Genomic DNA, 24,151 nt, shown 5'->3' on the forward strand with positions numbered 1-24,151 from the left:
TCGGGGCTTCAGGTGCCGTGCTGGGAGATGGAGCTACATTTGTGCTTTGGGTCCTCTTTCTCTAAACACTCTGACAGCAAGAATGTGCACACATCTTGAAATGCTGTAGATGTTTGCATTTAAACCTGTGATTTGAAATGTTAGGGCCATAACTCAAGAAGGTAGGTGGCTGAGGGCAAGGTCAGGGTGCTGTGGATTGGGAAGCAGGGGTGGCCTGCGGTGCTGTTCTGTGTTCACAGAGAGATGTGACGCTGGCTCTTAACCTTGGCCTGCCAGGAGCAGGGGAGGCGGCCAGGATGAAGAGCAGCTGGAGTTCATGGGCGTTCCTGGGCAGAGCCCCGCTCGCCTGGGTGCCACAGGCCCGGCAAGCCTGTACATGCATCCTCTCAAAGGCAGCGCGGGGATGGTGGCCCATCAGGTGGGCTGAACTCCTTTACTATAGGATTCTCTAACCCTCCAAAAAGGGCTCCTGGAGAGAAGGGGTGATCTGAAACCTCTCGGAAGCACAGCGGGGTGCTGTGAAATCTGCCTGGGGCAGAGACCAGGCCTGGGGGTCTGTCCCTCTGAGGCCCCTGCATCCCTGGCCGCTTTCATTCCTCCTCCCGCCCGAGCCTCTTGTCAGCACTGTGTCTCTCTGTGGTTCAGCAGAGTGTGACTCTCACGTGTTCACACGCCTGCGGAGCCCAGAGAGAGGCCCCTCCGTGGATGGTGACCTTCCAGGTAGCAGGTGTTGACTGAGGCTGTTTTAGGGGAAGTCGGGGTTCTGATGACTCACATCATCCGCAGCGCGTCTCCTGCTGTAGGTCGAGGACGTCTGACCCACGAGGAGAGGGTTTTGTAACAGAAAAGGAGCATCCTATTTAAATGACAGATAATCTTCCCAATTCCTCCTTCCATTGGTGGGTCAGTAGCAGAGAAATATAGTATTCATGTGCTCTAGGGGGTTTTCACAACCACCAACAGCCAAGGCGATGGCTTCCATTGTAGATAGTGTTGGGGACACAGCCAGAGCCCTGAGAGCCCCATTGACCCTCTTCCCTATTGTAGCCTGGAAGATTTCACTACCAAACCTGTAGCTTCCAGAAAATCTGAGCTGTCCTGCTGGGCTGCCCTCAAAGGCACCCCACTGTGCTGTCAGCATGCAGCCCACTGGCACCCCGGGGTTTACTCATCTACTCAGGAAGTAGTGACAGAGAAGCGCATTACAATCCCTGCCTTTTAAGTGAGCCCTGTAAACCTTACAGCCAACCCAAGAGTTCAGGCTATAGCGTTTGCTTTTCCACAAAAAAGAAGAAAAAACATCGCTTTTACAAAAATGGCAAATAATCCTGAGGAATGTGGAGGTCAAGATGCTCCGCCTTCCTCCTTGCCTTCCTGCTCTGCCCCTGCAGCTGTCCAGATGTGCTACCTGAGCAAAAGAAGTGACGTTGCAGGTGACTGAGCGTTTCAGACATGTCAGGCAGATGGTTGCTACTGGGATTTCATCTGAAGTAGAGGGAGGGGGTGTGCGGGTGTCAGTGAGTCCTGGGCTGGGAGCCGACTGTGGCCGGTGCAGTCCCGTGACCTGAGTGTGGGCAGGAGCAGAGGTGCCCTGCAGGTCCTAGGTGCACCTGCACCGCGCAACTCCCTGTGGCCCTTTCCTGTGTCCCTCAGCACCTCCCCCAGCGGCCAACTGGGTGGGCCAGGAGGAGCCTCTCAGAGAGGCACAGAGATGACCTGGAGGACAGAGGGCTCTCCGGGTCCCCACCTCCGAGAGCAGCACCGGGCAGAGAGCCCTCCCGTCCCGTGCACATGCAGCCCAGCGTCTGTGCTGTGGCAGCTCGGTCATGAAAATCCATCGTGGTCTCTGTTGAGGTTTTATCCTAAAGATGAAGAGTTCTTTTTCCTACAGGGAAATCTTGCTTCCAGATTGGCAGAAAATCTCTCACTGCTTCTGAAATACAATCTGTAGGATTGTTAGGAAGTGTCATTCACGTTAGCTGTGTCAGAAACATCAGGGATGGTGTGAATTAGGAGAGGAGACCATCTGCACTTCAGCGACTTCACGTGTGGGAACCTGTCCACCCCTTACGAGCACAGCTGTGTAGACCCCAAAACAGATGCCCTAGGGCATCTGCTGGCTGCTGTCCACCCAAGTAGAATGGCTTTCATTGAGGGTATCTTTAGATTTCCCAGAGGTACTGGTAAGACCAAGTGACAAAAATCCCTGCAGAAAAGAAACAGTAAACAGTAATTGAAGATGATTCCATAAGGTCATGTGGTGTCATAAAACTCACTCGTTCCCGGAAGTCTGTGGCGGAGCCGGTCATGGTGACTCTGGTGGAGGAGGCATGCGGAGGCTCCCAGGGCCCTGCTCCGCGTGTCACCGTGTGCTCCTCTTCTCTTGTAGGAAGAAGGCATTGTGAAGGAGATCGACATCAGTCATCATGTCAAAGAAGGGTTTGAGAAGGCAGACCCTTCCCAGTTTGAACTGCTGAAGGTTCTAGGACAAGGGTCCTATGGAAAGGTGAGTTCAGCTCCTGGATGGGCGCCGAGGGGTCTCTCCGGGACACACAGGAAGCAGGGGTCACACCTGACAGGATGAGAACCACAGGTGTTCCTAGCTTGGCCGGCTCAGGTCACCTGCAGCCTGTGCTCAGCAGAGCCCTGGCCCCTTCTGTGGCCGGAGCTCCCCCATCTCAGAGCTGTGTGCTGTGAGGACCGCTCCCTGGAAACCATGAGCCTGGGCATCCCTCACTGCTCCCGGGCTGCCGTGTTCACCAAGGGGAGCGGGGCTGTTGAGCTTGCCGAGCACTAACAGCTGGCTTTCTAAAGAAAGCTCACGATAAGAGAGTGAGAGGAGGAGAAGGAAGAACGGCACCTCTCTGGGTTGGCCCATGACTGTCAGGAAGGCTGGGGGGACCCGGCTCCCCTCCGCCTCCATGAGGATAGCTCCTTTGCCTCTCAGTCTGTTTCCCCTCCCAGAAAGTGACAGTAGACCCCACTTACATGATTGTGCTGTGGATTAAGACTCGAGTCCCTTCTGGCAGCTGCTGCGATGTGTTTGTAGCTGGAACTACTGGCTTCCTTTCTTTTTTTTCCCTCCAAATTATAGCAATAAGAGCTGATTTCTTCCAGGAAATTAGAAAGCCTTACTTACTTTCACTTGGGCCGTGTCCACAGACAGCAGATGCCAACAGGTGCTTCCAGTTGGACAGCCTGGGACTTGCTCCCATGCAGAGCCACCTTCTGTGCACCGTGGTTGAAGGGCTGGATGTCAGACGGGGCTCTGCAGCCAACTCCTGGGGCAGCAGCCTGCCGTGCCCGGGGAGCCCTCCCCTCCAGGGAGGCGGGCAGCCTGGCCTTTGGCTGCTTTCTCATGTCCTGTGGACATCCACCAGGCCTCTCCATCCCTCCCCTGACTTTGTGCCAGAATGAAATCAGCCTCTGTTCAGTCCGATCTCATCGTGGCACAGTATGCTAACGTTCTGAGGGTCTCTTACAGACCACCTAAGCCGGATCGTTTGCAGAATCTATCTTTCGTCCTGCTTATGAAGTAGAAAGTAGAGGCCTTGTCTCCTTTTCTTTTCCAGAGTGTCGTGTGAGGAGGAATATTCATTCTGATGCATATTACCAGTACTCAGGGCATTTTGGCCTATAAAAAGTGTCTATTTACCATGGCTTCTGTGGCGTTTGTGGAAGCCTCATGGTGTAAATAGCCCTTACAAAATAGCCTATTTCAGGGGGCAGTGCAATGTATTGACGTTGATTAAAGACAGAGGAAGAATCATTTCTCTGAGAAGTATGATTTGAAAATGAGAGGAGGGTTCTCCTCCTTCGCTTCCTTCCGAAGGTGTTGCCCATGTGCCCTTTCATGAGAATGAGGTCAGCCCACGTTGTCTGGGTCAGAACTGTCTTTCCCGGGGACAGGACAGATAAGCCTTGCCAGTTTCATGGCTGTGGTGACTACCTCTGTGACCTCTTGAAACATTACGGCTGCGACAGCCCCAGCCCCAGAGGGAGCACTGAGTCCCTGGTGGCAGGGAGACAGGAAAAGCTTCCTGAGCTCTGTGGAGCCAGACCAGCTGCTCCAGGTGCCCCGTTAGTGCCTGACTGAAGCAGCACCCTTGAAACATCCTGGTCAGAGAACCGGGGTATTAAACACAGAAGGAGAAAAGGCTCCCAGTTCCTCATTCAGATTCAGAGTTTGAATTTTAATTTTGCTTTAAAACAAATCCCTGGAAAACACGCAAAACAATGGCATTGGCCGCCTCCCTCGGGTGGTGACCCCGTGGTGTGCCACTCACTGTCTCCCTGCCTTCTCGGGCATTTACATCCACACGTCTCTTCGCTCTGTGCAGAGTAACTGAGAGAAGTTCAGAGGATCGACGAGGAGAAACAGGAGGTGAGCCCCTCAGAGGGTGTGGCCCCCTGTGACCTCTCTGGCCAGCTCAGCTCCTGCTTGCTGAGTGCCAGCCGTGGCAGCCAGATCAGACCAGGCCACAGGACAGGGGAGTGAGGCTCAGGTGTCCTCTGCACTGACCTGAGAGGGACCTGGACAAGGGGACTGGTCCTCGAGCTTCACTCAGAATTTCCCTGGGAAGGAAGTGGAGTCGCGGATCTGCAGTGGGGATCGCTTCTGTCCAGAGGGTCCTGCTTCTGTGGGCAGCACCAGCAGCCAAGGAGGACCTGGTTCTGCTGCCTGCACTGTCCCACTGCTGCCACTTGGGGATACCTGGCCTCAGCAGGGCAGGCCTCCCTTGTCACCTCCAAGGGACAAGAGCCCCTGATTCCATCCTGGAGAAGCCCCCTCTGACGCATCCCCACCCTGGCTCCGGCCAGCGAGAGCTGCCTGGCAGTGAGTGCACTCACAGGGTTGCCCGCTCCTGAGCCCTCCCGCCCTTGTTTCCCTATCGAATGCTGGAAGACTCTGGAGACAGAGAAACGGATGAAATGCAGCCGGGTAGAACTGGGCATGAAGGCCTGCACCGCACACAGAGCCTCTGAGTGACCGTCCTGGACGCTGACTGTTAGGTCCTTTACAAGGTCCTCAGTTACTGCTCTCTGCTTGTGCCACTAGAATAAGATCTTTCCTGTAAACAAACAAACAACAACAACAACAAAGAAAACAGCACTGAACACGCTGGAGGAATGAATCGTCTCTGGCAGTAGAGTGACTTTTGGCAGCAGTTGAGGCCCAGAAGCCTAAGGCACCCCTGCACCAGAGCACACCATGCAGGCAACGGCTCCAGCCCTGAGCGCGGGCCCGCTAAGCACGCTGTGCAGGGGAACCCGGTGGCGGGGTGTTGCTCAACCATGGTCTCCACAGTGCTGGGGAGCCGGGAGCAGCGGATGCTTGGGACAGGGCAAGGTGCCCACCCACAGCAGCCACATCCTTCCAGAGAAAAGCAATCGTAACCATTGGCCCAGAGAGCAACGAGGCGTGGCGAGGCCGTCTCAGTGCTGAAAGGGTGCTAGGCCGTCTGCTCTCGAGGTGCCGAGGCTGCGGCAGGGAGCCCTGTGCGCTGGGAGACCTGATGCCCCCCTCAGCTGCTCCTGGTCCCCCTTCTGTGGAGTCTTGAGGAACGTCTGTAGGTTGTGAGTCTCACATTCTGAGAAGGAAACCAACTCAAATCTGGTGGGTAGCAGCACAGGAGTGGGTCTCAAATGCCTTCCGTTCCAGGGAGGTCCTCGTCCTAAGAACCCCCTGCAGGTCCCCCTGCTGCTTGGCTCAGACCCAGAGCCCACTGCAGACCGGCTGCCATACTCCAGTGACAAGAGAATCAGGTGCTGATTCTGTGGACCACAGCAGTCCCAGTGAGTGGGCAGTTCAGGATGACATCAGGCCTGTCACCAGGCTGCGGTGGCGGCAGGCACTTTTGCCACACAGCTGCGGAAGCCATTCTAAAAATGAAGCGAGATGGCGCGTGTGGCTGGGTTGGGTGACTGTGTCTGCCCAAGTGGTCAGAGTCGATTGGAAGCTGACCTCACTAGTGCACATTGCTAACCAAAGTGCCCGAGCCCGTCAGCAGCCGGAGAGGGCCACGCAGGGTGCAGCTGGGCCGAGGACGTCCCGGCGCCCCTTGCTGAGGTGCCCGAGCTGTTGCTGTCTTGGCTGCTCTTCTCTTGCTGAGCGCCTCCCGCTGAGCCTTCCGCTGGCTGCAGGTGTGCTGCCGTGAGGACTGGCAGTACCCAGCACTTGGTAGGCTTTCCATCCGTGTTAGCGAGTGGGCCTGCCCATTCCTGTGAGGAGTGAGAGATCTCGGTGTGAACACCCGCACGGTTGCCACCGGCCGCTGCCCAGTGCCTTGGCTCTGGTGGCCCAGGTTCCAGAGGACTGGTTTTCAGTGCTCTCTGGATTCAGTCAGGACTTCCGTCCTTACTCGTTCCTTAAGCACTGAGGAGGGCCACACTCTGCCCCTCACTACTGTCACCTCCCCCAGCTGCTGGGCCACTGGAAGCACAGGAGACCTGCTGCCAGCAGCCCTGTCCCTGCCACCCACCAGCCAGCTGTCACTCAACCCACTTGCCAGCCCTTGGGGACCCAGCTTCCTCTCCCAGGTGTGGGTGGAGGCTCAGCGGCTGCCCCTTGCCCATGTGGCCTCCCTGGGATCAGGACTCATTGTCAGTCTTGCTCATGACCTGGACTCCTGGCTACGTGTCCCACCTCCCACCTGCCAGGTACCAGCAGGGGCTGATTCTGGTCCACAGACCAGTGAATGAATGGAGGTGGAACCTCAGGTGGGACCTAGACTGTGCTGCACATGACCATCCCAGGATTCCTGGGAGAACTCAGGCATCAGGCACCAGTGTTTTTCAAACAATCCCTTCTTCTGACCACTGCTGACATGTTTCTACCTACCTGTTGAGAAGCTCATCCCCACAGGGCATTTCCATCTGCAGTGACTTCCAGGGTTATGGCAGAGCTGGGTGAGGAGCCAGAGTTCCCAGGTCCTGCAGCAGGGCTCAGTGCACATGAGGGTGAGCCAGCCTGCCCCTCCAGGCCGCACCAGCCATGAGAGGCGTGCACACACGTGCGTCTAGGTGTTCCACACATCTCCCCATGTACTCAGTTCTCAGAGACAGCATGTGTCCCAAGGAAAGGGGGCCCATTTCCATCTGCCGCATTCCCAGCACCCAAGGTGCACCTTCAGCAGCACGCCACTGCCCAGAGTGGGGCTCTGTCCACTCTGTGCCCTCGCACTCTGGGCAGGGGGCTCTTGCCCAGGTGTTCTTCCAGGGATACTGGGTATTCCTGCTCAAGGAGGGCTGTGGTTATATCAGTGACCAGGACTGGAGGGACGGGGGGAGCTGCTCCAGGGTTGGGAGGCGCCCAGGCTCTCTTGGGACATGGGTACAGTTGTGCAATGGAGGGCAGGCTCTGGGACCCACTGCCTGCACTGGGGCCTGTGTCTTCTCGCCCTTCCCTCGTGAGGTCTGTCCAGACGCTGTGCTGCCTGAGTCCTGAATGCTCTCTCCTCGTTGTCAGTGGGAGGCCTAAGAGCAAAATGTCCCTCTGGCAAGAAGCTGCCTCCCCTGCCTGATGTGTGGCCGTGCACCTGGCTGACATGGCTCTGCATCCCGCGAGTCTGGCCAGCATCAGTGCCCTGTGGTGCTTGCACACAGCCTGCTTTCTGAGGCTCGGAAAGGGAGGCGCTGGGACGGAGAAAGGCAGCATTGTCCCTCGATCACACCCCGCCACCAGAACCTCGGTGGGGAAGCGAGTTCTGCATCTGTGGGGAATCGGCATGTTCTTCATCTGCCTGGAGGACTTTTTTCATAAAGGATATGCCGAATGTTTTTCCTTCACTGATTTTGTTCAAAATATGAAGGTGGGTTTAAACTCAGCCTGCTTGATTTCCTTTCTTTTTGGTTTTCCTCTGATACACATCGACAAGTGTCTCAGAAAGTGCTGTCAGGTGTCCACATGAGTATGTTTGAGAGCCCGTTAGAAACTAGCTGTCCGTGAACTTAAGCCGCCTTCACTGCAGGTTGGTGAGAAAGTGCAGCAAGGGAAGTGGCGTACAGGCATGGCAGTGCCTGTCCCCCTGGCTGGCCGGGCGGTGCTCACAGAGGGTACTGAAGATAGGACAAGTGATCTCCCTTCAAACTCCGAATATTTTGTTTTTCCAAACATTCTTCAAAAAGGAGGAGGTTGATATTACTTCTAGTACCAAATGGAAAGTTGTGGCACCCAGACCAGGTGACCCTACAAACCCATGATGGCGTCCCCCTGAAGCTGCCGCTGGACAGGCACTTCCTGGCAGCTGCGTGCCCAGGGCGTCTTCGTGTTGCTGGGATTCCTCTCCGTAGCGCCCCCAAGTCGGGGGCAGGAGTTTGAGGCCTGGTCAGTCTCAGTGTGTTTTCTGCTTGCCAGGTGTTCCTGGTGAGGAAGGTCACTGGATCTGATGCTGGCCAGCTCTACGCCATGAAGGTCCTGAAGAAAGCCACCTTGAAAGGTAAGGCCTCAGCATGCAGTCACTTGAGAAGGCGCTCACCCCACTAGCATTCGAGGGGTCCGGAGTTGTCTCAGAGGAACCCATTGGGCCCTGCTCTCTGACTGACAGTTAGCGACACAAACATTCCTGGGTATCTCAGATATGCAGGCAGGATTTCCACAGCTTGTAGAGAAGAGCCGTCTTGCGTGAACACCAGCCTTCCACATGTGCTCCGCTTGGAGAGCCCAGGGGAAGAGCAGCCAAGAGGACCGGCTGCTGCAACTGGGTGGCAGCACCAGGCTGGGTCGCTCAGCTTTGGGTCGTGTGACTCATGCTTGTGTCATGTCCCTTCCTGTCCCAGTGACTGGACTTAGAAGTTCAGTCCAGCAATTGTTTCCAGCCTCTCACTCCCACCCTGAGGTGTGAGCACGAACCAGGGTCAGAGCAGAGCGGTGGTCCAGAGTACCCCGAACAGTCGGTCAGCCCACCCTTCCACGGGACCAAGCACCCCGTTCACTCTTGGTGAGAGGTCGCCCCGAGCAGTAGGAGAGGCGGAACCCACAACAGCCTGCTCTGAACACAGAGGTGACAGCAGTTTCTTGGCGTGTTCACGCCCAGGGAGGCGGACATTAACGCCACACAGGCTGCACGGGCTGCTGTCAGGAGCAGAGGCCGCAGGAGGCAGGCTGTGTCATGGGAGGGTGAGGTGGCCCCGCCCTCTACACCTGAAATTCATTTGATTGACTTTGTGGCTGGCAGGGGAGGGAAGCCTGTTAGGCACAGCCAGCATGCCGTCACCTCCGCGGTCCCCCGAACATGGCTGCCACGGACACTGTGCTCTCGGGAACACAGTGCTGCCTGAGCCTCACGGGACCCCGAAGCTGCCACGAGCTTCCCTGCTCCTGTTAGGCTGCAGGCTGATTGAGGCCCAGCTGGGGCAGCTCTCAGAGGGGCCAGCAGGAGCTCATGGCAGCTTCGGGGTCCCGTGAGGCTCAGGCAGCACTGGGTTCCCGAGAGCACAGTGTCCGTGGCAGCCATGTTCGGGAGACCGCGGAGGTGACAGCATGCTGGCTGTGCATCCTGTGCCATCTCCTGGGGAGAGGAGGCGCACACCAGAGCCCTGGCGTGTGGTACCGGGAAAGCGCCCTGGCGAGAGGAGGTTCCGGGAGGAGTCGAGGCGAGCAGGGCCCAAGGCTCAAGGAGCCGACCATTTCCACAGAGGACAGGATCAGGGTGGAGTTGCCAGCGTTGCCAACATGGCTAGCCATCTGGCCCCCACGTCACCTGGGGCTGGCGTCAGGTGCCCCAGTGCATGTCCATGGGGAGGAGGCTGTGATCACAGGCCGCTGTCACTCAGGAGCACAGCTAAGGACTTGGTGTCCACAGGCCGTTCTGGTGATTCCTGTGTGCACAAAGTCTTGGGCATGTGAGTTCCTGGTTGAGTGTTTTGGCAGTGACCTGATTAAAGCCATGCTTTAGATTTTATCATTTTTATTGTCTAATAATATTCATTTAACTGTCAGTTGAACATGAACAAATGTTTCAAGATTCTCATGACATGACTGTTAATAAGAAAAGGTACAGGAAACAAAGCAAGTTTGGACTTCCCGTCCTCAACTTCTAATAAAATAGTCTCTCTACTTAACAGTGGACCGAGAGAAAAAGAAATACATTAGACATTCTCTAGTTCAGGATCATCTGAGAGCCCCAAACAAAACTGCTCTTGCAGTTTCTCACAAGATTAAACACAGGTGACCGCAGGGCCCAGCTGCTCCTCTCCTGGGAATTTAACCACAAGAAATGAACGCATGGGCCACACAGAAACTGCAGCGGAGTGTTCGTGCAGTACCAGCCAGTTCACAAGAGCCAAGAAGTGGGGACAAGCCAACGCCACCAACTGTTACTTGCAGACAGCACTGTCTCTTCACCGGACAGAACTTGAGGATCCAGGAAGTGGACAGCTGCACTCTTCACAGGCAGCATGGATGGGCCTCCCAGAGAACTCCCTGTGGGACCAGCCCGGGGTTCCTTGTCCTGTTCCACTACATCTCTGTGGGGGCCAGTGGTTGCCGGGCTGAGGCTAGAGACTCAAGCAGCAATGTTCCTAGTCTTGGCTTCTGTTGGGTGATGAAAATATTTTAAAATTGGCTGGTGGTGATTGCACAACTGAATATTGTAAAAACCCTTGCATTGTGCACTTCAAATGGATGAACTGTTTAGAATGTGAATTATTTCAGTAAAGCTGTAGTTCTGAAGATGAGCGATGCTAAATAGCGTGGGCCTTTGCTAAACCACCCTCTCTCTCAGACCCAGAAGAGCCATCTTTCTGCAGTGAAAGATGGAGACAGGGAGGCCTCCTCTTCACTCTGACCAGATGCCTGGTGATCTCGCAGCCTTCTCATCTTCTGTCCAGGCTCCACCTAGCTCCAGGATCTGAGCAGTGGCCCTGGATAGCTCCTCCTGCCCCTCCCAAGACTGTCCCTTCTTCACCCTCAAGCCAGCACTCACCGTGGGCCTCTGGAAGGAAGGGAGAGAAAGCTGGAGGAGGTGGAGCTCTGGAGAGCAGGGTGCCAGGGGCTGGGAAGTGGCTCTGTGTTCACCTGCACTAAGCCCTGGGCTCCACCAGAGCTGGCCCTGACCTCTAAACTTGAGTGCTCACCACTGCCTCGTGATTTCCACCTCCTCAGCCTGTAAGCCTTCAGAGCGCCCCGAGAAGCAGCAGCTGACCAGTATGGAGCAGGCAGGAGCTGAATCAGTCTGCAGGCGCGACACGCGTGTGGTCGCGGCAGGTAGCCCGCCGTCAGGAGCTGTGCCAGAAGGAAAGCAGCAGCTCTCTCCAGGTTATAGGTGACAGGTCGCTGGCATCTTCTGTATTTCAATTTTTCATATTTGCCCTTTTTTTACTATAAAGTCATTTCTAAATATTCTAGAACAGTTTGCTTGGGTATGTAAGGTCACTTTTGTTTGTGAGGATGACCCAGAAAGGCACAGAAGAATGGAAACATTTCCTATTGCCCTTCCAAGTCAGCTCGAAAACCAAACATCGTACATCCTGTACTGTTTTAACTTTCCGTAACAGGCCCTCACTAAAGAACAGATGTTTTTCCAAAAGCCCGACTGAAGTCTCCTTTCTTAAGACAAGATGGAAGAGGCTCGCTGAACGTGCCTTGTGTGCAGTGGCCCCAGACCTCACTGTGGCGCAGCCAGCCCTGGTGTGGGGGTCCGGTCCACGTGCATTCCTCCTGTGGGTGGACGGTCACCACCCAGCCCTGGCCTTGCCTCCACCCAACAGGACGCACATCCATTGTAGCTCCCACCCCGTGCCTTCAGGCAGCCCGAGCCATTGGAAATCCCACGGCTCAGTCTCCACCTCCCTCTGTGGCCATTTTGTGAGCCAGATGACATTGTGAAGAGCGCGGCCCAGAGTGAAGGCACACACTGTGACGCCACGTGACGTTCCCCATCACCAAGGGCGCTGCCCCAAGAACACAGACCACCACCGAGGCAACCTGAAAAGGGGAGAGGGTCCGGAGGCTGGTGGAAAGCTCATAAACCGCAGACCGTTTCCAGGAACACCGCAGACAGACCCCTGTGCCGCTGGCGGGAGTCCCCGCGCCTGCAGCGAGGGGTGGCCTCTTAACCAGCATGGTGTCGGGCAGGCGCTGTCCCTGCCTTTCTCTAAACAGGTGACCACCATCTCCAGGGTTGCCAACGGCTCCGCGGCCTGAGGAGGAAGGAGCTGGCGGGTGTTGACGCTGTCCAGGCTCCGTCCCTCAATGCACGTCCTGTGCTGTGTGGCCAGTGCTTCTCAAGCCAGAATCACCTGGGGCCTTCACAGCTGCTGGTGTGGGGCCACTGCAGAGGGTCTGAGTTGCTGGTCCAGCGAGGGGATCATAACCCCCTGCGTGTCCCGGGTGTGCCCTGCCATGGACACTGCCTGGCGTGTGGTCAGGAGCAGGAAACCAGGACCCTGTGGCCACAGCCAGGGTCATGCTGGGGAGCCTTCCCGTCTTGCCACCTCCTGCCCAGGGTGGGTGTGGGTCAGCTGCTCACCAGGCTCAGGCGGGCGGACCGTCTCACCTCTGCCCCCATTCTCGTGGAAGCTGTCTGGCTTTAGAGGTGTGTCCAGGCTTCTGCGGTCCAGGTTTCATTCATTCTGATTGAGGGGTCATCCAGGAGGTGGGGAGCTTCAGCTGCCATCTGATTAGAAAGGATCCTTGGTTCATCTCTCGGTGAAGGGCCCTTGCGTGGTTCACAGTCATGTGAATTAGGACAGCTGGGAGCTGAGCAGAGACCAGGACGCCTGAGGTCCTCCAGGCACACTCAACAGCTGGCATTGCCGTCTCCACGGTGCTGGCAGAACCACCTTTATTGTGTTTTTTTTTAGATATGCATGACGGTAGAGTATATTTTGACATATTATACTCTTTTTATTGTGGGGGGTGGTGGCTATAGGGGATTGAACCCAGGGACACTCGACCACTAAACCACATCCCCAGCCCTATTTTGTATTTTATGTAGGGCCAGGGTTTCACTGAGTTGCTTAGTGTCTCCCTTTTGCTGAGGTGGGCTTTGAACTTGCAATCCTCCTCCCTCATCCTCCAGAGCCACTGGGATTACAGGTGTGTGCCACCGTGCCTGGCTCACTTCCCACTCTTATGGTTGTATTTGATGTGGAGTTACACTTGTCATGTCTTCATATAGGAACTTATCATCCTATGTCTGATTCGTTCTACTCTATTTCCTATTCTCATTCTTTCTCCCTTCCCTTCATTCCCCTTTGCCTAATCCAATGAACTTCTATTCTTCCCTCCTCCATGCCTTATTTTGTGTTAGCATCCACATGTCAGAGAGAACATTCAGCCTTTGGTTTTTGGAATTGGCTTATTTCACTTAGCAAGATACTCTCCAGATCCATCCATTTACTGGCAAATGTCATGAAGTCATTCTTATTAATGACTGAGTAATACTCCATTGTGCATATATATTACAATTTCTTTATCCATTCATCTGTGGAAGGGCACCTAGGTTGGTTTCATAGCTTGGCTATTATGAATTGAGCTGTTGTTAACATTGATGTGGCCACATCACTATAATATGCTGATTTTAAGTCCTTTGGTTGTTTGCTGAGGAGTGGGATAACTGAGTCAAATGGTGGTTCCATTCCAAGTTTTCTGAGGAATCTCCATACTGCTTTCCATAGTGGTTGCACCAATTTGCAGTCCCACCAGTAATGTATCAGTGTGCCATTTTCCCCACATCCTTTCTGACATTTATTGTTATTTGTGTTCTTGAGAATCGCCATTCTGACTGGAGTGAGATGGAATCTCAGTGTAGTTTTAATTTACATTTCCTTAATTGCTAGAAATGTTGAACCTTTTTTGATATATTTGTTGACTGATTATATTTCTTCTTCTGTAAAATGCCTATTCAGTTCCTTAGACCATTTATTGATTGGGTTATTATTATTTTTCTTTTGGTGTTAAGTTTTTTGAGTTCTTTATCTATCCTGGAGATTAATGCTCTGTCTAAGGTATAGGTGGAAAAGGTTTCTCTGTTCTATAGTTTCTCTCTTCATGTTCTTGATGGTTTCTTTTGCTGTGAAGAAGCTTTTTAGTTTGATACCATCCCATTTATTGATTCTTGATTTTACTTCTTGTGCTTTAGGAGTCCTGTTGAAGAATTCAATTCCTAAACCGACATGATGAAGAGTTGGGCCTACTCTTTCTTCTATTAGTGGTCTAATGCCTAGATCCTCGATCCACTTTTTATTGAGTTTTTGTGCAGGATGAAAGATACGGGTTGATTTTCATTCTACTACATATGGATTTCCAGTTTTCCCAGCACCAGTTGTTGAAGAGGCTGTCTTTTTTCCAATGTATATTTATGGCACCTTTGTCTAGCATGAGATAACTGTACTTATGTGGGTTTGTCTCTGGGTCTTCTGTTCTGTACCATTGGTCTACTTGTCTGCGTTCATGCCAACACCATGCCGTGTTTGTTACTGTGGCTCTGTAATTTATGGTCTGTTATTATGATGCCTCCTGCTTCACTTTTCTTGCTAAGTATTTCTTTGGCTTTTCTGAGTCCCTGTTTTTCCAAATGAATTTCATAACTTTTTTCTGTTTCTATGAAGAACATCATTGCAATTTTCATAGGAATTGCATTAACTCTATATAGCGCTTTTGATAGTATGGCCATTTTGACAATGTTGATTCTGCCTATCCAAGAGCAAGAACTCTTCTAAGTTCTTCTTCAATTACTTTCTTTAGTGTTCTGTAGTTTTCCTTATAGAGGTCTTTCACCTCTTTTTTTTTTTAGATTGATTCCCCAAAATTTTTTTTAGGCTATTGTGAATAGGATATTTTCCCTAATTTCTCTTTCAGTTAATTCATCACTAGTGTATAGGAACACAATTGATTTATGGCTGCTAATTTTACATCCTGCTACTTTTCTGAATTCATTTATGAGTTCTAGAAGTTTTCTGAACTAGTTTATCCCTAGTTTTTTTGGGTCTAGAATCATGTTGTCAGCAAATAACTCAAATAGTTTGAGTTATTCTTTTCCTTTTAATATGCTTTTAATTTCTTTCTTCTGCCTAATTGCTCTGTTACAGTTTCCAGGACTGTATTGAATAGAAATGGTGAAAGAGAGCATCCTTGTCTTATTACAGTTTTTAGAGGGAATGCTTTCAATTCTTCTCCATTTGGAATGATGTTGGCCTTGGGTTTAATGTATATAGCTTTTACATTGTTGAGGTATGTTCCTACTATCCCTAGTTTTTCTGGTGTTTTGAACGTGAATGCGTGTTGTATTTTTGTCAATTGCTTTTTGTGCATCTATTGAGATAATCATGTACAGAATCACATTTATTTTCATCTCACCCTAAATTTTCTTTTGGCATTCATCATAATATAATAAAACATGATAGCCTGGGTAACTTTAGACTGCAGCACTTCATGTCTCTCAGTTCTTGGGGCTGGAAGGCTCCAGTAGACTGTGTCTGAGGATAGCCTGCATCCTGGTTCACAGCTGCCTCGCCAGGGTCATCATAGGATGGACAGCAAGTGAGCTCCTGGAGCTTCTTTCATGAGGACATAATCCCACCCATGAGGCTCCACTGCATGGTCAGCAGCTCTCCATGGTTCCTCTCTGACACCATCAAGTGGGGGTCAGGTTTTAACATATGAATCTGGAGGAACTCAGACATTTAGTCTAAAGCCTTCTGCCCCTGCTTCTTGCCATCACCTGCATAACACATTCATTCCATCTCAACAGTTTCAAGAGTCTTGATTTTATTCCAGAATAAACTCACAAGAATCAAATTATCTGATCCAAACCAGGTATGATGAGTCTTACAGCCTGGTTTGTCCTGATGCATATTACGCTCCCGCTATGAGCCTGTGGAATTAAGCAAGGCACCCTTCAAATACAGCAGTGTTCCCAGAGGGAGAAGTAAGAGTAGGAGAAGAGCCGTGGGTGTCAAGGAAGTCCAGAACCAACAGGCAGACACAGGAGCCTTCGGGTCCTGAAGAGTCTCCCTTGGCTTGGTGTTCTGCCATCCAGACACACCAGGGCAGGCGCCCCGCCTCCAGAGCTTTGCCAGCAGGGCTTGGCTCTCTGGGTCCTGCTCCCTGGCTTTGGACGGCCCCAGGTGGCTCTGCCTGGCCTCTCCCTTGGAAATCAATGGAGGCAGGCACAGCTGGCTCCCCCACTCCTCAGCACTCGGCCATGGCCTGGGCTGCGGTGCTCCCTCCAGAGGGGTAGCTGGGGTCTGCATTGCACCAGGTCTGCCAGAGTCACCCCTGGGCAGCCCAGAGGCCATACGAGCCGGGGAGGCTCTTGACGTTTCCCTGCAGGCGGCGTGCCCGTGTTTAGACTCGGCTTCCACTTCTGTAACTCGCCGACACAGCGGCAGTGGAAGGGCGAAGGAACCCCCTCTGTGGGTTTCCCTTTTGTTCCTAGGGATCAAATCGCCTCGCAGTTCTTAACCATCAAAGCAGCAGCTCGCGTGCACTTGGCACCAGAGGACGGAACCTTGCTTCCACCTCTGTTGGTGAAGGATCACTCCTTGGCTGTCAGCCAGGTGGAAGCCAGGGTCCAGCCTTTCCTTCATCCTGGGTGTGGACACGAGTGACCACAAGGGTGGGTGCTGGGAAGGCCGGGCTTCCACTGCTCTGCCGGCAAAGCCAGAACCCACACACCCGGCCACCCTCCCAGCCGCCCAGGAGGGTGAATATCAGGCTTGCCGTCTGAGACACCGTGGCGCTGCTGGATGGCGGCTGCCCTTCAGCGTCTTGCTTGGCTTGTCCCTGCACTGACGTGTGGAAACATGGTGCAGTCCACTGCGAGGCTGCCATCAGCAGCAGTGGAACCCTGACCTGGTGTGGACACGGCCTTCCCTCCCCTCCACGGGTCCAGTCGGCGTGTACCCGTGACGCCACCTCTGAGTCCTCTCAGATGTCCCCCGAGCCCAGGCGTGTCATCTCACGAGTCCCATCCACTGTCGGGCCTGGGCTCCCAGCTCCTTGCTCTGGGCCTTAGACGTGACAGCCCTTCACCCTCGTCTGTTTTAAGAGAACTCCGTTTTTTCCTTTGTCTTTGAATTGTGTGATCATGGTAGTTGACCAGTTTGTATGTGTCTTGCAACTCAGTCTATCTTTCCTGTTATTTCTTGTGCTATTCTGCATCCAGACATGGGGTGAGTGTTTACATTAGTTGTGTTTTTAAGGCTTGATTTTTAGACATCTGGCTGGCTTTGCTGTGGAGCGTGGCGTGGGAAGGAGAGCACATGGTTTCTCCTCCAGCCAGGAGCCCCTTGGCAGCTGAGTCTGACTTCTTCCTCTGGCTTCTTACCAGGCTCACTGTGACCGTCCGTTTCCCTTACAGTTCTGTGTGATGGCAATTGCGGCTACACAGTGTCCTTCATTCCCAGTGGGCCTGAATTCCAGGACACCTCTCGTGTTTCAGGATGTTAGCTGACCTTACCAGAGGCAGAGTCGAGCTGTGGGCATGGGAGAGGGAAGCGGGGCTGAGAGCAGCCGTGTCCTGCAGTCCTTCGCAGCCTGGATCTTGCCGGCAGGAAGCCTGGCCGGGTGTCCCTGAGGAGGTTCCCCAGGAGGAGGCAGAGAGGCAGACCCCTCTGATGGTCCGGAAGGGCAACCATGCCTGCTGTGACTCCACCCTTGGCCTCTGAGTGGCCACACTCCTGGTCAGGTCCTTCTCAGCCTTCACTCCTACTCTTTCTTCCCAGGGTCTTCAGCAGCCGCAGCCTCTGCATCTCGTGTTGAACACGTAGCTCTCCGTCTTGCTTTCACTAACTCCCCTGAAACTCTCGGGATTCCCGCCTGCCGTAGCCCTGGAACGTGCTACTGGCGGCAGGTGGCACTCTCTGTAACATCCCCTCTCCTTCTGCCGCCTGTGTCCTCTGCTGAGAGCTGGGCACTAGTCCCAGATCCATCCTGGGGTCTCCAGTACTTTCTCGGGAATCAGGTTGAGTGGAGAGCACCCTGATGCCACCACCAGGCTGACCAGCATCCTGTGACATTCCACCATTGCCACAGTCGTGTTTCAGAGTGAGCGCTCATTTTTTCTGTCAAAATAGGGGGTTTTTTCCCCCAGAATAAACAGATGAACTTGTAATAGAAAAGGACTTCAAAACTTGCAAAGTCACCCCAAAGTATTTGCAGGGTCACCAACGTCGGTCCCAGGGCTGAACCAGGTCTTGACGGTTCCCTCATCACCCCACCCTTGCCCTAGTGCCCTGTGTGGGCTCCCACATCCCTCACCCACAGCCGTCCCCTGCTGAGCAACATGGTTGTCTCCCGCCTTGATTTCTTTTGCTCTGTCTTCTGCTCTCCCCATTGCTGACTGCAGCGCGGGGCTTCCTGGTTCTCTCTCCCTCCCCTGGAGGGGCAGTGCCCCCACAAGGACCCCTCCGAAGGCCCATCCTCCTGTGAATCCTGGATGGCTCCTGTTATGGGTGGGTGTGCACATCTGCAATTCTTGCAAAACTACTGGCCATCACGTCCACATCTCCCTGACCACTGTGTACCCCACACCCGGACCCACAGTCCAGGCCAGAGGGCCAGGGTGAGCAGCTCCCTCCCTCCTGCAGGGCTGTTCTCCCCGCCTGCCCCAGGGCTGGCTCCCAGACCCACTGGCCCTGCTGCTGCTTCTCCAGGGGCATCCGACCAGCCAGGCATGTGTCTGCCCAGGACTCGTCCTCCTGCCTCCTCCGAGGTCCCAGGCCCCACCCACATGGCTGCTCCCAGACCTGCCCATAGCAGCCCCGCAGCTCTGCGCCCAGCCCAGGCCCCGGGCAGGCTTCTGCGCTCCCACAGCCTCCCGAGCTGCCGTTCTCTCTGAGGTCCAGCTCTTCCCCTGTGCAAACCTCCCTGCCACGTCCAGCCGCCTCCCTTGACCTGCCAGGGCTCCCCCAGCACACACAGGTGCACAGCTGGCTGCCCCCAGTGCTGCCCTCTCCTGTGTGTCCCCGTTCGCCTCTCACTCCTGGAGGGCAGAGCCTCGTCTTGCGTCTCAAACACCAGCACAGGAGCTATGAAGAGGCAGGGCAGCGAGAGGTGGAGGAAGAGTCTGCGGCCAAGTGGCCAGAGCTGTGGCTTCACCGTTCAGCTGCCTGATTTACAGAAGGATGGGGAGGACCCATCCCTGCTTCCCTGCTGTCGACACCCCAGATTCACCATCCTGAGGCCCATTTCCTAATTCATCTGCAGAGAAAGAAACCACCCTGACAAAACTTCAGAATCCAAACCACTCCAACTCTGCTCACCAGTGACACAGGAGAGATAGCAGGAGTGACCTGCAGCCCACCTCCTCAACAGGCAGGTTCACCATGACCACCCCCAGAGAGGAGAAAGGGTCTCTGAGCTCCGGGGTCATCGCTCCAGAGACAGGCTCTGCCAGGGACATGCAGCTCTCTGAGTGCTCAGCGACCGCCTGGGCTTCCAAGGGCAGTGTGTCCCGCTCTGCTTGCTTGGGAACGGTTCCCAATCCCAGCCCGGCTCATCACACCCTTTCCACTGAGCCGCTGTGTGTCCTTCCCTCCTGAGCACTTTGTCCTCTGGGCTGCCTCAGAGTGGCAGTGCACCTGTACCCGCAGTGGGCAGCAGGAGGGTCTGCCCCATCTGGTTTTCAGCAACTGCTTTTGATGCAGTGAGCATCAGTTTCCTCTTCTGTCCAGTGACGTTGACTTTCCTGCTCACCAGGCCTCTCCAGCAGGGGGATTCTGCTTCCACTCATTCAGGTGGGAAGGTCTGCTGTGTGTCCCTGGGCCCCCTTGGCTCTGCCTCCATACTGTGTTCCTGAGGAGGCAGGTGCTGAGGCCCCGGGGAGCCTCTGACTCCTGCAGCCTTGCCCACACTCTGCCTCCTGGGGAGCCCAGGGCTGCCATCTCTGCCCCCTGCAGCGGCAGGGGCTTGTGTTGGCACAGGACCAGGTGGAGCAGTGGACCAGAGGAGGGGGACACTGTGGTATCTCCCGTGCAGTGAAGGGCACTGCCGAGGACAGTGGGGCAGGAGCCTGGCCAGCGCCTCGCTCGCTGTGTGCCGCCTCGTCTGCGTCTCACGCCGACCCTGTGGGTAGAGCCACCCATCCCTGCTTCTGTGGAGAAACGGAGGTGGAGAGCAGCCCACGGTGAGCCAGGATGGGAGCCAGGCCGTCGGCTCCACGGTCACCACTAGGCCACCACTTGGCACCTTCTCAGAACAGCCAGGGGAAGTAACTTGTGATCGAGACCAAGGTGGGCCCAGGGCGGTGCAGAAGTCAGCGCCGAGGTGGGAGGGCAGGGAGGCCTGGTTCTCAGTCGAGGTGAGCCCGTACCTGTGTCCGCCATGTAGCCCCGCGACAGAGATTCAGAGCACGAGCGGCGTGAACGCCACGCCCACACCTTCCGCCAGAGCAGAAGCCACACCCTTAGGCTGGCACCGCCCTTCCTCCTCCTGCCAGTCCCCGCCAGACCTGGGTGCCGCCTGTCAGTGGGGTCGTGCGATGCTGCCGTTGGCCCGGCTGCTGTCACTCAGGTCTCTGAGGCACGTTTTGTTGATCCATTGGTCTGCACACACACTTGGGCGCTTTCGCCTTGGGCTGCTGTGAACGGGGTGCGGATACCCGTCCAGTCACGGCTTCGCAACCTTAGGACGCAGGCCTCAGAGCCTCGCGCTGGTCACGGGCAGTTCTGTCAACCCCAGGCGCTGCCACGCTGTTTGCAGGGTGCTGGGCCCTTCCCGTCCCCCAGCCTCGCCAACGGCGGCCGAGTCCATTCCGCCATTTTGACTGTTGTATCATGCCACCCTTGGGGAAGGACTTCTTAAACAAGACTTCAGGGGTACGTGTCACAAGCCAGATGGTGGATGAGGACGTGCTGGCCCAGGGACTGGTGTCCATTGTGTCTGTCATAACAAGAGTGTCTGAAGACTTCCCGCCCTCACCTCCTGGGGCTGGGAAGGGTTGCTTGGACGCTGCCCTGCGTGTGCCAGCTAGCTTGCCAATCTCAGCGTTCTTCTTGTCCTCAAGTGGCTGTCTTTCTCTGTTTGTTCATTTGTTTTTCCTCAGAACTTGATCATATGTTCTTCCAGATGGCTAAGCTTGAGACAGTGTGAACACCAAAAGAGTGACATTGTGATTGTTTAAAACACACTAAATTAAACTGTGTCCCCATGGTCCATGGTCTCCGTGGAGACAGAGGCAAGCTTCCCCTTGATTTTCACTTCTATCAGAAATGCATAAATTGCTACTTAGTAGCCCTGAATGACTCAGGTATGGATGGCTCGTTCCTGTGTGATCCTTAACATGGTTGGATGAAAGATCCTTAGGAAATTCACAGGCTATTCTCTGCCAGAATATTGCCCCACAGGTTGCTTTTTGCTTAGGAAAGGACCTGCAGATCTCTGTGGAGGAGAGATGGGTCCTGGCCACTGTCACTGCCCTGAGCATCACTGGGAGGGCAGCCCAGCAGGTCCCCCTGTTGCTGGGCCATCCAGATGTACAGCACCTGCTCACCACATCTGTCCAGCCTCATTCTTCCAAAGCCCCCAGCCCTGACCTTAGATAACAGGAAATACGGGGGTCAGAGAACCCACAATCAGACAAACCCCCCGTGCGGACAGTTCCACAAGAAAACTGCCCTGGACCTCCCAAAAATTCAACAGGAAAAAGGTGTAGAACTTTTATAGAAGCAAAATAAAAGTGATTGAGCGGGCAACATAGTGTGTGACCCTTGACTGGACCCCAGGTTGGAAACAATAACGACTGTGAACGGCACGGGCTATTGAACCTGAATTGGACAACAGAAGGTGTCAAGGGACGACCGATAGTTTTCAGATGTTACTCTCGATTAGAGAGGTAAAAGCTCTTTTCCTTACTCTCAGGAGACACATGCAAATGCACCCACAGGTAAAACGTCATGGTGCATGTGATGCGTTTTCAATAATCCTGGCAAGAGAGAGTATAGAGGAGGAAAGTGTCAACATGCCAGTAGTCATTGAATCAAGGTGGAGGATGTGGGAGTGATCGTCACATTGCTTCAAGCTCTGTGTATGTTTAAAAGTGGGAAGAATCTCTCATCTATGTTCTGTGCTCAGTGTTCCTTCGCACTCCGGGTCCACCTCTTGAAAGCCCTTTGTCTCTGTCCCACAGTCCGGGACCGAGTGCGGTCCAAGATGGAGCGGGACATCCTGGCAGAGGTGAGCCACCCCTTCATCGTGAAGCTGCACTACGGTAAGTGGAGTGACAGCAGGCACAGCTGAGAGTGCCCAGGTGGCCTTCTCGGGGCAGAGGCAGCTGAAGGAAAGTGGATCAGACGGAAGGGTCTCCCTGTGTCCTCCCTGTTGGGGGTGAAGTCATTTAAGTCCCAACCCTTGGTCTCCTTTGATTTTTTTTTCCCTAAGAGAGCTGGGTGTCCTGTTTTCATCCCAAGGCTGTCCATCATTATTAAATTGTCTTCATTGACAATCAGCACAAAGCTCTGACCTACGTTGGGGTGAGCCGCAGCATATCTTTGTCATAGTTTTTGAACCGATGGTTTCTTTAAGCCCCAAGCATTCGTATCACCTTTTAAGCAAATGCCGTATTTCGAGACATCTAAAGACAGTGGCCTCTGGGCGTTCAAAAGCTCCACTCACGAGCTGGGGCTGGGGCTCAGTGGTAGAGCACTTGCCTGGCCGTGTGAGGCACTGGGTTCGATCCTCAGCACCGCATATAAATAAATAAATAAAAATAAAGGCATTGTGTCCATTTACAACTAAAAAAGAATTTTAAAAATACTTTCCAAAGTTTCACTCAGCGGCGGTGATGATTTCCATCTTTTGAGGATCAGGTCAAGTAAGCTGCTGAAGGCCCGTGTCTGCTTTCCACGCAGCGTCTCTGCTGCTCTCTGCCTCTGTCTCTCCTCAGAGGACCCGTGGGCAAAAACTTCAGGTCAAACAGATCTGAAGTCCCCGTGACCTGGAGTCGTACCGCACCACACTGGAGTTCCTGCCTCTGATTATTAATGTGAATAGAGCGCAGAACCGAACACAAAGCCAGTTCCTTGCTGCTGGCTCCAGGGTGTGCGTATGCAGGGAGCGAGTGAAGCCGTGCACGTCCGAAGCGCAGGTGTGAGCACACGCACAGGACAGGGTGAGGAGGCTCCCAGCGCTTCCCTGCCCGATTCCTGGTGTTACTGAGAAAGCAGAAGTCGTGTGGCTGGTCCACTCAGAAATAAGGAAAGCTAGTCTGCACTGTGGACCCAGAGAGGCCAGGGGCTCTGGCCCTTTCTGGGCTGTGGGCAGCTCCAGTTCTGGTCTCCCCTGTGCGGCGGGCGAGGTGGGACAGACTGGCCCACTGTCTCCCACCCCTGCTGCTGCTGACTGGCTGGTGTCAGGTCCCATCCACCTGCCATTCAAGTTGGTTCCCGGGACTTTCTTCTGGAGAAATTAAGAAATGGGCATCTCACAGATGCTTTCCAGCAGGCCCTCTGCATTACGCCCCCTGTGGCCCACCACAAGACCAGCCACTGCCGACAGTCCTTGGATGGAACTCTCATCCACCCTTCAGCTCACAGTTCCCACAGCGTCCTCCAGCTGGAGCTGGGACTCTGAAGCCCACTGTGATGATGCTTCTAGTGTTGACTCGGGGAAACGAAAGGGGCTCAGACACAGAGATCTCAGGCCCCTCCAGCTGTACTGCCAGTATACATAAAATAGATGCCAAATGACAGCCCTCCTGGTCTGGACGGCCCTCCAACTGAGGGCTGCTCACCAACCCTGACCTGGCGTCACAGTTGACAGCCACTTGCTAACCTAGACCAGTGTTAGTTGATAGCCCCTCCGTAACCTGACCCAGCCATCAGTCAGCGGACCCTCCCTAACCTAACCTGGCGGCCATTGTCTGCGATCCCTCCCTAACTTGGGCTGGCCATCGCAGCAGTAGTAATGGTGGCTGGTTTTTCCAGACCCTCCAGTGCTAAGCATGCTCAAGAACTACATAGACTGTCTGTGGCCTGAAACAAATGTAAAGTTGTCAGGCACAGTGGCCAAACTAGGACACAAGCCCACAGCACAAATAGGGCGACCAGTCACCCACACTGCCATGAAAGGAGTCAGAAGCTGGGTCCACTGCACCCGCCTGTGAGGGTGCAGCTCCCAGGTGATTGGCACTGTCCTCAGGCCATTCAGACAGCCTACAAAGCCAGGTCTGAAGACCCAGATGCAAGCAAAGCCCATGCGGGTGGCACT

At 54.3% G+C, this 24,151-nt stretch overlaps 1 protein-coding gene across 3 annotated transcripts in view; it reads left to right on the plus strand.

Annotated features, from left to right (window-relative positions):
• The window catches only part of Rps6ka2 (ribosomal protein S6 kinase A2), a 240,409-nt gene that overhangs the window by 158,393 nt on the left and 57,865 nt on the right, over positions 1-24,151 (plus strand). For all 3 annotated transcript variants that reach the window (XM_047557790.1, XM_047557791.1, XM_047557789.1), the window contains 3 exons: positions 2,390-2,506; positions 8,357-8,438; positions 22,074-22,154. In XM_047557790.1, the coding sequence (XP_047413746.1) occupies positions 2,390-2,506; positions 8,357-8,438; positions 22,074-22,154 (280 nt within the window). The remainder of the gene's footprint in view (positions 1-2,389; positions 2,507-8,356; positions 8,439-22,073; positions 22,155-24,151) is intronic.

This window comes from Sciurus carolinensis, chromosome 7 (assembly GCF_902686445.1).
Source record: "Sciurus carolinensis chromosome 7, mSciCar1.2, whole genome shotgun sequence".
NCBI classification, from domain to species: domain Eukaryota; kingdom Metazoa; phylum Chordata; class Mammalia; order Rodentia; family Sciuridae; genus Sciurus; species Sciurus carolinensis.